The sequence below is a fragment of the Haemaphysalis longicornis genome, unplaced genomic scaffold (assembly GCF_048455015.1).
Source record: "Haemaphysalis longicornis isolate Haplotype H1 unplaced genomic scaffold, Haemaphysalis longicornis Haplotype H1 scaffold_1, whole genome shotgun sequence".
Classification (NCBI taxonomy): domain Eukaryota; kingdom Metazoa; phylum Arthropoda; class Arachnida; order Ixodida; family Ixodidae; genus Haemaphysalis; species Haemaphysalis longicornis.
Genome location: NW_027526203.1, coordinates 226166813 through 226183250, shown reverse-complemented (window position 1 = coordinate 226183250; position 16438 = coordinate 226166813). Strand labels below are relative to the sequence as shown.

The following is a 16438-nucleotide window of genomic DNA, read 5'->3' as shown; positions in this document are numbered from 1 at the left end:
GTACCAAAGGCAAACGATTACTCCTAGATAAAATTTCGGAGAATTCAGAAGTGAAACTGAAATCTTCAAGTGAATTTTGGAACGAAAATAAACAATCTGCGCACCGCTAAACTTGTGCCGTTTGAAGAAAAAACCGAACTCCAGGCTCACGCGTGTTTAAAAAAAACGCTTCTTCCAGTTTTATAAAGCTTTCCACAGATATTTTCCTCTAAATTTACTTGTGTGAGTCGTTAAAAAAACTCGCATCATTTTGATCAGTGAAAAGCAAAAGAGCCTTGTCAAGCGTGCTCGTCACAAGGAGCTGAGATATGAAACGACCATTGTGACTTTCTGCAGATTTCCTTTATTTATTTTGTAGAAAGGGCAGAATATCTTCTGAGATAAGGAGAATAGTTTGAATAGTTGACATTGAGAGAATAGTTGAGAGAATAGTTGACATTTACAAAGTCAACGTTTGACATGACAGAGTACCATCGGCACCTCATTAATACCGTGCGGCTACTAGCTGTTTATTTACACGTTGCTTGCTACATCAATGTTCAAAGTTTCCTCAAAGGGGCACAAACAGTCCATGCTGCATATAGTTCGCATATATCTGCTTCTGATGACTTCCTTAAGTGCCACACGTGCCAGGACTGTATTCCGGGAAATGCACGCACTGTTTGCCATACTTCATTTTTTGTTTCGTGATAGCTTGAAACTTCGTTCCCCTCGAGGTATATGATGTGAACACCCTTTATCTCAGACAACACAGTTACCATGTCTTTTGCCGTCTGAATCGTATTTCTTGCAGGTTCTCTTAGGTTGTTAAGTGTCGCCTGGTGTTTGACGATTCCCCTAACTCCGTCGCAGGCATTCTTTCCGTGCCGCGTTGCGGAAAATATCCATTGCGTTTCATGAATCTGGTACCTGTTTTTAAAGTGACTGGCAGCTCCGTCACTCACATGTCACCTTGGAGTACAGTGGAAGATTGTCGTCTACCCACTGCCTGATTTTTCTAAAGCCAAGCAGGCATGTGCAGAGTCATGGCAGACGTCATCGCTTGCAACCGCAAAACTATAAGTGTTTTTTCGGGTCGTGACCACACAAGTGAATATCGATGCTTGGTTTTTATGCCAGTGGTAACTTTGCACCTCGTCAAGAAGGAGACAGTCCAATTTTCGGCAATGTCAAAGTGAAACACCACGCTTCCTCACTGTTCACATTTCTTTTCATTGTGGATGACAGCTTCCTGGGTCTTTTGGATGTGATTGTGCACGATCCATGTAGCCAGTGGTAGTTGGATACCCCTCAGGAATGCTGAAGGGTCAAGGATCTTCTTCACAAGGTCGCCGGACTCCCACGTGGCAACCACAATGTCTGCTTCTTCAGGGATATTAAAGGAGCCATGAAGACAAAATACAAGTTGGGTTTATTAGAAAGACGGCTTAGTCCCGATAACAATGATACCAATATCATCGCAATCTTCGAACAAATAACGGAGATATTAAAGAAAACGTGTGAAGCCGTGGCGACCCCCTAGCCAATTTCCCGCAACTTTTCAATGACGTCACGGATCCTTGTTTGTGCGATTGGCGGCCGCCTAACTGACCTGTCGCGACGACACATGACTGGAGGTCTGTAATGGGGCCTCTAGTTCCATTTGGCCGCATCACTTGAATGCTAACGTGCAGTTAACGCACTGAAAATTATATTTTATTGTTGGCCCGTATGACGTCATTCTTGCTCATAACACGTCACTGTGGCGCAAAATTGGAAAGTTTTTAAATACTTCTTGCTTTTTTTTTTTTCGTTAAAAAACATCTTTTGTGGCTCTAATGGAGCTGAGTGAGATACTGAATACTAGTTCTTTCTAATTAAAGGAAGTTGTATTTTCTCTTCATGGCTCCTTTAAGTGTTTCGAGCGTCAGGGACTCTCCTTTTGGCCACTTGTCGCACTCCCCTTAGAAGCAGTGGTCTGATGCCAGAGTGCAGAGGAATGCAGCGCTCAATCCACTGGCATCTATTTTTGAGTTGCTAGCGTTTTCCACAGTGGCAACATAGAGTTCATAGTTGGCACGGTGGACGCAGACACACACTTCTTGCTGAGGACTACATTTGACCCAACGAGGCCACAACGAGTAAAACTTTGTTAGCCCAATGCTTGAGTCAGGATTTCGTTCCTTGTAAATGCGGAACGCTTCTCGAATTGATCGTGTCATCAAGTGTTTCGGGACGAGAGTTTTTTCTCCGTCACGCACAACCGAGGTGACGTCTTTCTTATTCGGACTTCGTCTGAAGCACTCCAGCTCATCTTTCGTGAAGTATTCACATGGTGTGTATTTGCAGTCCTGACTCGCCCTTCACCTCGTGTGTGGGTCCGGCTGATACCATACACCGTGCTTTTTCCTCCACTTCCGGGACTTGTTGATCGGGTACATGGAAGCTTCCGGAATGTTCTTTTGTACTTTGTTCCTCTTGAGGGATGAGGGCAGCAACATGAGCAGCTGGCAACGCTCCCTGGAGGATGTAAAAGTTGCAAAAGCTTGTCGAAAGTTTTGGTTGAACTCGGCGCAGGTGAAGCACTTTTTCTCTGTTGAGCCAGATGCAGTCTCTGCGTTATATGCAGCTCGCACACTCGAGTGCACACTTATTTGGTCACAGCTTGCTCCAATGCCCTTTGCTTTCGTTTGGCATAAGCTGGTCTGTCCCATTTTCTCACTGCACTTGGCGGTTTCAGTGGAGACACTCCAGGAAGAAATACGCCAAAGTTTAGGTGCTCCACAGCTTCCTCGGCAGTCGCGAAAATTTCGGCGTCAGGCTCGGACGTTTGCAGAGAAATTTCTTTAGTAAACTGCATGAAGCAGTGCTGACACAAGTAATCATTTTCAGTCACTTTCTTGAAGTTGTCCGGGCCCAAAAGGCGTTTCAGGGTGCTGATGTCCGGGTCCTTAACACTGCGAAAGTTTCGTCTCTGCAGTATCCTTCGTCGATGCTTGTCGAGATAGTCCGCACAATGCACTCGATGAAAGCTACTCTTTGCAGCCATTGAGCAGGAGAATAACGAACAAGATTAAACACAAAAGAGACTGAGTAGCAAGCGAAATATATACAAAAAAGAATAATAAAATCAGAATACTTAAAGGAGCAATGAAGAGAAAACACAAGTTTGGTTCATTCAAAAGATTGCCTCGTTAGAATCATACTGACACCACTTTTAACGTAAACTTCGCTCAAATAAGCTACGTAATTAAGAAAAAAGGGAATGGCCATGCGACCCACTAGCCCATTTCCCGCAACAGAACCTATGATGTCGTACTATAATGATCTGCGATTGGCGGAGGCCGGCAAAAGCAAACGCTAATTAGGCAGAGCTTGTAAGCTTGCCGAATGAGCTATTTGCACTTGAATTGACGGCACATTCTTTTTAAAGGAGCCATGAAGAGAAAATGCAAGTTGGTTTTATTCGAAAGATTTCGTGTTTTATAGTGCCCCCAGCGCTTGTCCGGATACAAACGGTGCTTTATTCACTGAGAAATTAAACAATTTAGGTTAAAATTTTGATTTTCCCGCTCAAGCGTGCGTTTTCGTGGTCCCAAATGACATCACGGGAACCGACCGCTCTGCAGCCTAGAGTACCTTCATTCACGCATCCGCCGTACTGGGTAGAGACACGTATACGCTGGCGCCGCCATTTTCGGTTGCTCGCTCGCCGCCGAAGCAAGTCATTGTGTCAAAACCGCGCTAAAATTATCGCCGCAACGCGGTTTACTGAAGAAGTTTGAATCATATTGTCTGTTTCGCGTTGCTAGGTCTCGTGGGAAACGAAAAGAATAACGCGTTGAGCCCGTTGGCCCAATTGCGGCGGCACGGGACTGTTCAAAGGTTGTCTCCACCCTGTACAGCGGTGTTGGCTTGTTCCCGCGTTCCTTTACGTTCCGTAACCTAGATGGCGCCACCATACCGTGGCAAGCGTTTGGTTTGTTTTTGCCCGCATTTAAACCTGGCTTGTTTTTGTTCTGGGAGAAAATATTCGTTCCCTGAAACAGTGCTCGCTGGACAAATGGGGTCACGTAAGACACCGTTGCTTGCGTCAATCGGCCAGTGTCGTCTGAGACAACCCCAAGCCCCGTAGTGCTGTGCAGCAGCTAAACCAAGCATACTGTGCGCAGTACGAACAGCAGAACGCATCAGTACTTCTATGTTTACATGTGCTTTCGTAACTTCCACTGTTTGTCCCATCATTCTTATCGGTTTGTAAAGAATGTGCCCTAAATTTAAGCGCAAACGCTCGTTCGTCTAGTTTGTAAGCTCTACCTAATTTTCGTCTGCTTCTGCCAGCCTCCGCCAATCGCAGAGCTTAGCTCATGTGACATCATAGGTTCAGTTGCGGGAAATGAGCTGGTGGGTCGCATGACCATTCCCGTTTTTCCTAATTATGTAGCTTATTTGAGCGAAGTTTACGTGAAAAGTGGTGTCAGTATGATTCTAACGAGACAATCTTTTGAATGAACCAAACTTGTGTTTTCTCTTCATGGCTCCTTTAAAGCCCTAAGAATGGTGGGACAAACAGTGTAAGTTACGAAAGCACACGTAAACATAGAAGTACCGATGCGTATACTGCTGTTGGTGCTGTGCGCACTATGCTTGGTTTAGCTGCACAGGAGTGCGGTGCTTTGGGGTTGTTTCAGACGGCACTGGCCGATTGACACAAGCGACGATGTCTTACATGACCGTATTTGTCGAGCGAGCACCATGTTTCACGAAACGATTGTCTCCATGAACAAAACAAGCCAGGTACAAATACGTTCACAAACAAGCCAAAGGCACAAAACAGCTTGCTGCAGTATGGTGGTGCCATCTAGGTTCACGAACGGTAAACAAAGCCCTGTGATGTCATTGCAGATCACGAAAACGCACGATTTAGCGGGAAAATCGAAATTTTAACTTAAATTAATTAATATCTCAGTGAATAAAGCATCGTTTGCATTCGGACAAGCGCTGGGGGCACTATATAACACAAAATCTTTCGAATAACACAAACTAGTGTTTATGTCTTCATGGCTCCTTTAAAAGGAATAACAAAAAAGGGATGAAATGAAGATTGAAATGCGACCGTAGTCAAATAGCAGGGAGGTAGCACAAGGCACTCTCCCAGTGTGACAGAACTGAAAACTCGTAACCATTCGAATGCATGCAGCTCCCTTTCTTCCACTCCCTTCTTTCGCTCTTTCAGTCAGCCAAGTCCCGCCCCTGCATCCGGTTGAAAAAGCACAAAAAGTAGTTGACTCAAACAAAAAAAATGAAGATCCCACATGTGTTGTCCCGGACCCCACCAGGCTCAAGGGCGTTTGCAATCCTGTTTGATCGCTAATTTGGTAATTGAACCAGTTTGTTCGGAGAAGGACCGAAGATGGGCGCGCTACCTCGAGGACATCGGCCACACACGACCTGCGCCACACACGACCCCGGCGCGGGTCGTGTGTGGCCTATGTTGGGGTCGTGTGTGGCCGATGTCTGTTTTTAATACTTGCCATGTGTGCTGCCGACCGGATGGCCTTCCGTTGAACCTTTGATTTCAGGCGAACAAAAGTTACGTCGAGGCGAGTTAAAAAACAAGACTGCATGCACTTTGTCAAATAGCTGATCTTATGACGCAAATGTAGTGCATCACGGCAGCAGTGTGCACAAAAAAAAGAGCATTGATAATGTAAGACAGAGGGACCGCGTTTGGGGAAATCTAGCGGAAGCTCTAAAAATAGACCCGAAGAACTTAAAATTGCGCGTTTTACCACCGTACATTGCAGTGGTTTCGCAACCGCAGGAAAGGTGCGCTGTATCTGCGCTGTGCTTAGAATGACACACGATATTTCTAGGGCTCACACAAGTAAGTTTAGAGGAAAATATCTGTGGGAAGCTTCATAAAACTGGAAGAAGCATTTTTTTTTAATACGCGTGAGCCTGGAGTTCGGTTTTTTCTTCAAACGGCACAAGTTTAGCGGTGCGCAGATTGTTTATTTTTGTTCCAAAATTCACGTAAAGATTTCAGTTTCACTTCTGAATTCTCCGAAATTTTATCTAGGAGTAATCTTTTGCCTCTGGTACAAAAAATTATAAAATGTGTGCACATTCAGTGGAAGTTGCTCTCACTGTTTCGTGTCGCAGGACCTTGTGAAGACCTGGCCGACGAGGCTTTTTTTTTCACACTGTAGGCGCGTCAGGAACAAAATGATGCAACATGTTTTTAATGATCATTGAAGTACATGCACAGGTGAACATTTGGGGAGAATTTCAGCAAAATTGAAGAAGTGTTTTTTTTATTAATTAGCCTCTGAACTTGGAGTGTTTTCGTTTTTTCTTCAAACTTGTGTGCCAGTTGCTCTTTAATGGTAGCTTGCAGAAACACGATATTTACGGCCTATATTTGTTCTTGCCAGGAGCAGCCCTCTTAAAAATTTGAAAGGTCTAGATTAAGCATAAAAATTACTATTCCCGCCGTATGAGTACATTTTTGGTAGACGTCGCTAAATTTGGCTGCGGTGCAGGGGCAGGTAGCGGCCGGGGTTCACGCGGGTGCGTTCCAAATTTTTTTTCAGTCGGCGAAAATTTTTTCCACTGAAAATATTTGTGAATCCGCACATTGCATACATGTTGGAATGAGGTAAACAAATTTTAAGCGAATTGAAGATGTCGACCAGCCATTCTTTGTGCGATCTTATCTGAAATGACCCCTAAGCAATTCTGTAGCTGAAAAGCGATGGGCTGAACCTTCTGCTTACAGGGGATGCAGCAGACGGTTTAGACTTCCACGTGCATTTTATCAGAGGGGATTGCTCCTGTCATTGTATAAATCAGCAGTGCTGCCCTGCAAATGTGTCTTTATGCTTCCCCTTCCTCCCCTTTTCCCTTCTCAAATGCTTGCCGGTGTTTGCCCCATCAGCGGGTGGGGTGGAAATTGGGAATGCGGTTGTTCCTGCAGGAGGAGCCCTCCACCTGAGTCCCCCGAGGAAGACTGGGAGGCGGAGATTGTGCCTTGTCCGCCGGAGGCCGAGCCTTCGGCTGTCGCTGATGTCCACGCTGGAGGTGACACCCGAGTGAATGGCACCGGCCCCTTGAGCCCACAGCTGGTGTCAAATATTAAGAAGGTAGGGGGTGCCAGACGTTTGTCCTGCTGGAGAAGGGGCAAGCATGTTCAAAGGGGCCTCAAAAGACAATGTGCATGCTTGTTGTATGCTTAAGGCTCACTCAACTTCCTGCCGGCCTTTTTTTTTTTTTTTTTGGCCAAGGAAAGATCACAAGTGCAGTGATGGGAAACCTGCTACAGTTGTGCCAATCTGCTACATTTCGTTAAAGTTGCTTCATCCATGCTACAGACGGGCTAAACTGCTCCAAAGCTGTGCCAAGGAGTGGCCTCTTAGGTTACCACACTGCTGAATCTCGGAGGCCACCACTGAGGGCTCTTGCCTCCAACGCCAGGTAGCAGTTATTACCACCCCTATGTAAAGCAGATGTAAAGTCCCCCTGTGCACCGCCATCGCTTCTCTGGCCATTCAAAGCTGAGCCAATCCAATACTACCCAGTGCGCTGGGTGTGCGATGAGGGTAGCGCGTGGTGAGGCCTCGCCAGTGTGCTGTCTACTATGTCGAGTGTGTAGCTGCTGGTACTGTTACGTGTTCGAAGTACTTGATGGCAGGGCTTCTGCTTGAGAATTAGGTGCCTCCATCCAAACAATTATAGTGCAGAATCTTCAAGGCACTCCTTCAGGTATCTTGCAAAGTGTGCACCACAGGTTGTTCAACCAGGGGAAGTTTCATCTCTTGTTGATGAAGTGACTGTGCTAAGCTTGGACTACTTACATGTGGGTTCTGACTTGCCACCGGATAGATACTGGCATCATGTTTTTGTCATGAAGGATGGCCAAGGGGAGCTGAAATATCCTCCTTTGTCCAAGCTAGTCAAGGCACTTTTATCACTTCGACATGGGAATTCTGACGTGGAGCGTGGACTTAGTGAAAACTCACAAGTTTTGCACAACAGGGCAAATCTTGCTTTGTCGAGTGTAAATGGCATACGTCACATGATGCCATATTGAAAAAGGTTTGATAGCAATCCATGCTCATTTCCAATAAGTTCAGATGTCATCAAGGCCGTCAAGGGTGCATCAAAGCGGTATGCAGAGCACCTTGCAGTTGAACAGGGACAATCAAAGCGCCTCAGCCTGCGTACAGATGCAGAGCAAAGCTCAGCAGATGAAGTTACGGAAGATAAAGCCAAAAAGAAAGTGGCTGAGGCAAAGCGGACGTTTAAGGATGCTGAATTGATTCAGTGGGGCATGAGGTTTGAGAACTTCTCAGACATTGAGTGAGGAAGCAGTGCTTGCTTAAGATGCTCGAGAGTATTTCCCACTTTGATGCTGCAAACAAAGGAAACAAAGCTGAGTGCTCTTCCTTGCTATTCACATCCACATTTTATTTACTTGTTCGTATCATTCTTCATACTTTCGAGCTTCTTCCATTTACGCTTGCATCAGATGAAAGTGCATCACTGAGTTTCATGCAATTCACATCCACATTTCATTTACTCGTTGTTATCATTCTTCATACTTTGGAGCTTCTTCCATTTACGCTTGCATCAGATGAAAGTGCATCAGTGAACTCGTGTGAGCAGTGTATTTAACGTTTCCTGTTATTGTGCAGTAAAAGCAATAAGAAGCAATTTTGGCCCATTTTATTTTTTTGCAACCTGCTACAAAACTGAGGGCAGCTGCTACAAATCGTCATTTTTTCTGCTACAAAACCTGCTACAAAACGCTTCTGGCTACTGTATTTACCTGATTCTAACGCGCTCCCAATTCTAACACGCGCCTGATTTTCATGGCAAAAAAAAGAAAAAAGGAAAAAACTTGCACCTCCGATTGTAACGCGCACGAAACTTTGTAACCAAGAAAAACAATGAGTTCTCGTCGCCCTCCGAGAGCTCTTTGTCGATTTCCGCTGACTACAACATCTCGTTCTCGGTGCCGTCAAGCGCGTTCGCGATGCCATACTTCTAAACGAACGTTCAACCATGGTCGATAATATCGTGGCTCACGCCTCACTCACCCATCCCGCGAGCTTCTCCAGAGGTGAACGCTTCAGCCGACTGCTCGTTTTGAACGCGTGAGAGCCGCTTGTAAGCCACTCGTGAAAGCGGCTCACCGTCGTTGCTGCTGCTGCCATTGCTGTTATCAATCGCGCAAGTGAAACGATTTGACGATTTGTGTGAATGCCAATAGAAAACCCTCGGTGCTGCCTAGGCTTCCTGCGTCTATAGTGCCTAGAATATACTGGCTAGCGTGCTGAGGGCGGGCGCAAAGAAGGCCCCGATGATGGTGACTTGTGGTGGCGCCCGCTTGGTGCGCTGCTGTGCGAGAGGGTGCATCTGCGCCCCATCCGCGCCGCCCGCGCAGCGTTCTGCGCGCTCCCCAAGCGCTGCGAAGCTTCAAATTAGCTGAGCAGCGCAAAGAAGCGTTTACTTTTTCTGTGTATTTGTAGCGTTCGTTACAAAACACCACGTTATATAAGAGTTACGCAAGTGCATTACAATGCGCGCATTTTACAATACCAAAGTAGATAAATTTGTGGTAGATAGAAAGTAGATAAATTCACTGTACTACTGCTGTTGGTGACTGGAATCTGGTGAACTTGTTATGTTTCAGGTCGTTGATGCTCGTCCTGGTGGACTTTGGCTGTCGGAGTTCGATGACGCCTACTGGGTAGGTCTTTTGCTTTGGTTTTTTTTTTCTGCTTTAGCTTTCTACTTACAGAACGTGCACTTGCTGCCACATCTTTTGTGAGTTGTTGCTGCAAAAAAAAAAAAGGATGTGTACGTAGAGATTCCAGGCCTTGAGTGACTTCTCAGTCAGACCTCTCTGCTTCTGCATGTCCTGTGCACGTTAGTTTGCTAGGTGTATCTAAACCCCGTATAATGGAATAGGGAAAATCTAACTCGCCATGCTGAAAATTGGTTGATTGAAATTTGATGTCTGGCAGGTGCAAACTGCTTCTTTTTTAAGCTTTGGTGATAATCCACAACCTCTTCTGAACCTGGTTTGTCCTCCAACATGGTTTCTTCAAGTTTGTAGGCATGGGGGCATGCCACTTGTAAAGACAGTGTGTAGGACTGCACATTTTGACGGCTTCCATGCAATCCAGTGATGTGTAGCCCTTTATATTGTCGATTTCTTTGCTTCCGTTTCTGCCTGTCAAAGATGTTTGAACACGCAATTCAGTAAATGTAAAATGTGTTAAAAGGCACAGAAAGCAGCTGTTTTCAGCACAGAAATGTGTTTTCAGAAATGTGTTTTCAGCACAGAAAGCAGCTGTTCCACAGTGTAACGATTTCCTCTGCTGCTTGTATGGAGAACTGCACTTGCACAGCTGACAGGGCCCTGGGCACCAGTGTGGTGTTAGGGGTGCAAGCCAGGAATTTTTTAACCACCAGGTACGTCCAGTCAAGAGGCAGGAGACATGGCATTCACATGTTACGTATTTGCACGATTCTAACGCGCCCCCGCTTGTAACATGCTGGCAAGGTTACTACTCGGGATTCAAAAATTTGACACCGATTGTACCAGCACAAACCAAAGACATGATACCACATACCCGGCAAAGACATTTTATCTGGTGCTCGTAGTTGTGACAGCAAAAATGCCTTGCGCAGGGGTGGAAGTGCTGCTCCACACTGTCCCAATCCGCTTTTCTTTCTCCATCCTGCTCCAAAAGGCAGAATTGCGCCAAAGCTGCTCCAAAGCGATGCCACAAGATGTGTGGCAACTGCGAGGTGATGTTCAATGCATTGAGCACAGAGCAGTAGACACTCGTTCGTTCAGCTGTCATTCACGACATGGCGCGCTCCGTTGAACACCCGAAAGGATGCTCGGAGCTTGGAGTTGCATGTCACAATTTCTTGGTCTCCAAATGACCGCGCGGTTTTGCGGCACTTGGGAGTGACCTTGGCGTGCGGGGGAATTCATGAACTTTGGCCCGAAATGCAACTTCACCGCACAGCGCACTACCAGCTCCGTAGGTGCCTTGTCGAACGCTGCCTGTTTCTGAGTGTTCTTTCCGCTTGTTCCTCCGGCAAGAAAATATTGATAAACACTGGTGCGCTTGTTATTTGGATAAGCACAACACACTTGCATAGTATTTTTGCTTAGAAGCATGTATATTACTTTGGCAGTAATGCGAATAATACGCTAGGATATTTTAACATGAAAGGGTTTTATTCCCGGAGACACAAAGGTTTCGCTGACGTCATATCCGTCACTGAAGTTACGCCAGTACAACGAAGCAAGCGGCCTGTAAAGGGTGCACCTCTGCACATAGTGCCTTTTTGCAGGGAAGCAACCTTTAGTACTAAACAGTACAGTATACTTAGGGTTGTTCATTTTCAGGTTTTATATTTTAACAAGAAGGTGTTTTATGCCGCAATGCCTCAAGATTTTACTGACATCATACTCATCACGGAAATGACGCCAGTACACATTTGCGAAGTGACCCGCCAGCAGGACGTCGCTCACCAAGCACATCCACAGGACAGCCGCCGACCCGCAAATCATGCTAAGCTGCAGAGTTCGCTGTACATGACAGAGGAATCAACCACAGTTTTTTCCCTTCGTTTCGTAAATGTGAACATCTAATTATTTTTACTTTCTCTGGAATCTCGTCAGGTATAGTTTAGATTACCTCTGGGTAATTACTTCCTCTCTCAGGTTTTGTTAGGTGTAGAATGAAGGTACACTTTGTCTTAGGTGTAAGGCAAACCATTTTGCCTAGCTCTGGTCTTGGTTGCTTCTAATGGCTGTGATGGTGTTATTTTTTACTTGTCTGAAGTTTAGTTACGTGCAGCTGTTTAAAGCATCACTTGTCTGTAATTTTTTCTTAGTGACTGCTCTGTCAGCTGTAATGCTTTAATTCTGCAAACATATATTTTTCTAACTTGTCGACAAAGTGTTCTGCTCGGTATTGTTCCAATGTTGAATGTTTTTTGTGCTTGCTAGAAATGAAAAACTCCAAATAGATGATGTTTGGCTCTAGAAGTCTGCTCCCAAACACACTTGCACCTCCAAAATTCACCTTTTGGTGCTCCAAAGCTGCTCCAAAACTACCCTGTTACTGCTCCAAAGCTGCTTCAAAACAGCATTATTCCTGCTCCCTAAACTGCTCCAACAGGCTCAAGCCCGCTTCCACCCCTGCTTGCGCTTCATAAACGGTTATCTGGCTCCTGCTGGCCTTAAAATTTGAGCGGGGAACATTGAAAGCATTTATTATTTGAAGCGTCTTGTCAAACCACCGTCATAATGTCACACGTGACAGGTCAGGGTGCATTCGTTGTTTCTTTATGACTTCCGCCATGTAGTCTTCAAGTTCGCAAAAATGTCCATGCTTGGGGAGGGTGAATCGTTTCTCGAAGCATTACATGAAAATGTGACGCTCGTTTGTTTACGCTAATTGCGCACATGTCTCCGGGACGCCCAGTGTGTGGGATGTCGCTCGGTTGCCGTAGCTCTCAGCAAAGCAAACTAACCTTGCACTAGTAAGACACTTCGTAATGGTACTTCTTGGAGCCATAACGACTGAAACAAGGTATTAATAGTAGCAGCAGCAACATATGCAATGCCTGGCTAAAATGCGCCACTTTTTCTCGTGGCCGTATCCCGACGAGACGAGCGCAAGGTATAATGTTTCATTTTGCAAACATTCAAAAGAAAACTATGTACAGGCAGTGAATCCACTGCTTACGTCTGATACTTGGTCCACCTCCCTACCATTCGAGCCCGTTGTGCCATTTGGGCCGCTGTTGTCAGTGTCCCTCAGCAGGCCGTCTTCTGTTCCATGTAGGTGGTTTGTAATTGTACACTTCATAAATGACTTGACCTAAACGCCAACTTGGGCCCGCTTCCACGCGTCAAAAATCCACCTTAAGATGCTTGCTTAGAAAAGGTGTGCTTAGATTCGCAGTCAAACTTTTTCCAATTTTTTTTCCTGAAAGTGGGAGAGAGGGGGGGGGGGGGGCTTAGAATCGAGTAAATATGGTATATACATTATAGAAAATTCGTCTTGGGGATCTGCTCATCGCAATACCTGACAACCCCTTAGGCATTTCATGGGAATATAACTAGGGTTGTTTGTTTTCGGCTTTAACCCGATTTTGCCCGATCCTTATGCCCCAAACATGCTTCAGGAGAGTCCCGGATAGACCGTTTCAGTGTAGCGATCTGCACAATCGTGCACGGACAGTCCACTGTTCCCAACCAGTACTTGCTGCAAGCAAACCCCACAAGCACAGTTTCCCAACTCGTTGAGTTCAGAAGCATGACTCTGCCGCTCGCTACCTCAGGCTGGCCAATGCTGCACTGACATTGTTGTACCTGGCTAATGGAAGCTATGGTGTAGAGAGAACTTTCTCCCAGCTGAGATACGTTTAACGATCGGGCACACTGACATGTTGCACATGCAGGTGATGTATGTAAACAAAAATGCGTAAACAATCGATGACCAGTTTTTCGTGAATAAAATACTCATTTCTTCCCAAGTTATCTATGCTCTTTACTTTCATTACTGATTAATTTCCAAACAAACGCCAAATTTTGGAGAGTATTTGCTAGGAAACCCTGATGTCCCCTGATTACCAGCTTGAAACAGTTACCAATTTTATCATGTTAGGTCGTGATACGTTCAGATAAATTAAACTAGGTGTTTTACTTAGTTCATCTGTACGTTTAACCCGGAAAAACCTGAATTTTGGAATGGTTTTACAAGAAAAACCAGATTTCTCCCTGATTATCAGTTTGAAAAGTAGCACCAGATTTTTACGCCCAGATAAATAATAATAATATAATAATAAATATAATAAATATAAAACCTGAAAATGAACAATTCAAAATATAACCCACGCATAAATGTTAAGCATAGTGAAAGGCTCTGCGCTGTTAAGTAGGTGCACACTCGCGCCTTATAGCAAGAACCAAGGAACGTTAATGATGAAGCCACAGAATAATGAACGTTCTGCAAGTCTGGAAGAAACAAACTAGCTTGTTTGGGAATGAAAAAAAACAAAAAAAACGGTGAAGCTTTGGAAATGCTGAAGACGTTCGTCTAAACTTAATCCAGGTAGAACTTGCCAGACCCAGCTAGATGCGAAATGCACTGCTATTTTGAATGCTGCGAAGGCACTGTTGTTGTGCGGTTGTCGGCTGCTGCTCATTTAGCACTGTTGCACCCGCCGTGGTGACTCAGTGGCTAAGGCGCAGTGCTGTTGAGCCCAAGGACACAGTTTCGATTCCAGCTGCGGTGGCTGCTTTTCAGATGGAGGTGAAAAGTGAGAATGCTCGTGTGTCCAGATTTTGGTGTTGCAGCTCTCCAGGTGGTCAAAATCAATCCAGAGGCTTCTATTATGGTACACCTCATAGATCAGGTGTAGCTTCAGTGCTGTGCACACCAGAAAATTTGGAAATTTTAACATTTAGCAATGTTGCGCTTAAAAGGGTCAGTTACTAAAGTTACTAACTAAAGAGGGTCAGTTACATACTGAACATCACTTCTGTGAAAGGAAAATGAGCAGCCTGCACGAATGATTACTGTATGCGCTATTTAAATGCGCACACATTTAAGACTGCCCAGCATGCAGCCATGCCAACACCAAGATGGCAAATGCTCCTGAGGTTTATCTTTTCGTGCAGAGCAAAGACTCCCATGGCACACTACCCATGCCAGCACCTCGAAAAGACAAAAACGCACATGGGAGGCAATTATCTCATGGTAAGCGAGGCCATGTGATCTGCAACACGCAAAAGTCTCATGCAGCCTGAAAGGAGCTGTGGGTCATGCAAGGGCTTTCGGTGCTAAAGAAAAAAAAAAAAAAGGAAGCTCTTGGAGATAGCAAGTGCCCTCTGCTGTGCCCAAGCCATTATTTAATGATGCAAAGGGGCCCCAATCAAGAGGATAGGATTTTTTGTATATTGTTGCGCATTTTCTGCGTTTAAACTCCACTTGTGAATGCAGTCTCTCTTTCCACCTCTTTCGGTCTTTTTCACAACAATGAAGTTTCTACGACGAACTTTGCGAGGGCTACCACCCAGACCCACCTGTGGATAGCCAAGCCTACTTAACACTGACTGTCGCACTACAAGATAATGCAAGTGCTCATATAGCTGGTCAACACGACATTGCTGAAAAGCAGGAGGTGCTGCTTGTCAGTGAGTATCCGGAGAACCAGGAGAATCTGGTGAACCGGGCGAAGCACCTCAGCCCGGCAAGGACCAAGGACCAAGTCCTAGCTAGTCTTTTCAGAAAATAAACGTTTATTTCTCTCTCTCTTTCTCTTCTCCCCCTGTTAATTTTGTTGTAGCAAGGTTTACTGTATTGTGGCGTTCTTTTAGGTTACTTGGTTTTCCAGCAAGTGCAGTTTCAGCCGCAGTAGCTAGCTGCATGGTCATGTTCTATCAGCTGCCCAACTGTGACTTGGGTGTGGAGCTTTTGGGTCCCACCATCCTGTTTGGTGGTCTTGATTGGCAGTGGGCATGGCAAGCATGCATTCTGCTAAGGCCCCTTTTGTGCGACGCCAGTTGTGTGCCCTCAACCACCTAGGGCGGCTCTCCAGACGCGGTGTGCCAACTGCGCAGGTTGTGACGGGACACCACCTGCCGCTGTGGGACTACGGTTTCAGCAGCGTGCTGGAGCTGGTACCACACTGTGCCGATATCGTCACCATCACACGTCCCATCCCGGAAGGGGAGTTCATGATTTGTCCTCGGGAACAGCCACCCACTTCCAAGCCACCATCTCCTTACAGCGAGCCGCCTGCTCAACGCTGTGCCGGCCACCAGCAACCTCAGCGACCACAGGCCCCACCCTTGGATTTTCGGCACATGATGGATGTTGTTGAGAAAATTATCCGGTAAGCCTCTCCACTGTGGATGAACATTGCACGTCGTCAAATACGAATATCTTTGCGTTAGTATGTATGAACGTTTTAAAGGGGCCAGGAACAGTGATGTTCCCTGCGGGGAATTTTTCTCTTTTTCGGGGAATTTCCGGCTGTCAGTTTGGCCAAAAGGGAAAAAAGGCAATCATTAATGGATGCAGGGAATTTTAGGAGTCGTGGAGCAAAAGGAAAAATAATGTCCGTAAACCGGACCTCGCATCATTTCTTACTTTGTTTTCTTTTAAAAAGTTCCCTTAACATTTCGTCGGATTGGTGTTCAAATATCCACAGTCGTGTTACCGCAAGCCACAAGCATTCAAGATCGCTTCCAGTCTAGTTCACAAAGCAGGAGGGGTCATAGAGGAAAGAATATTCTATGAAATATAGCTAGTGAAACCTGTTCGCGTTAATTCCTGGGCAGTATACAAAAACGTATTTTGGGTGCACCTTAGGGTGCTGTCAAAAAGAGATACCGCCAGCAGTTCCGGCACTC

General features: G+C 45.6%; 1 protein-coding gene across 2 annotated transcripts in view; it reads left to right on the top strand.

Moving 5' to 3' along the window:
- The window catches only part of LOC144142455 (uncharacterized), a 180974-nt gene that overhangs the window by 37354 nt on the left and 127182 nt on the right, over window positions 1-16438 (top strand). For both annotated transcript variants that reach the window (XM_077674001.1, XM_077673991.1), the window contains 3 exons: window positions 6959-7124; window positions 9677-9733; window positions 15644-15918. In XM_077674001.1, the coding sequence (XP_077530127.1) occupies window positions 6959-7124; window positions 9677-9733; window positions 15644-15918 (498 nt within the window). The remainder of the gene's footprint in view (window positions 1-6958; window positions 7125-9676; window positions 9734-15643; window positions 15919-16438) is intronic.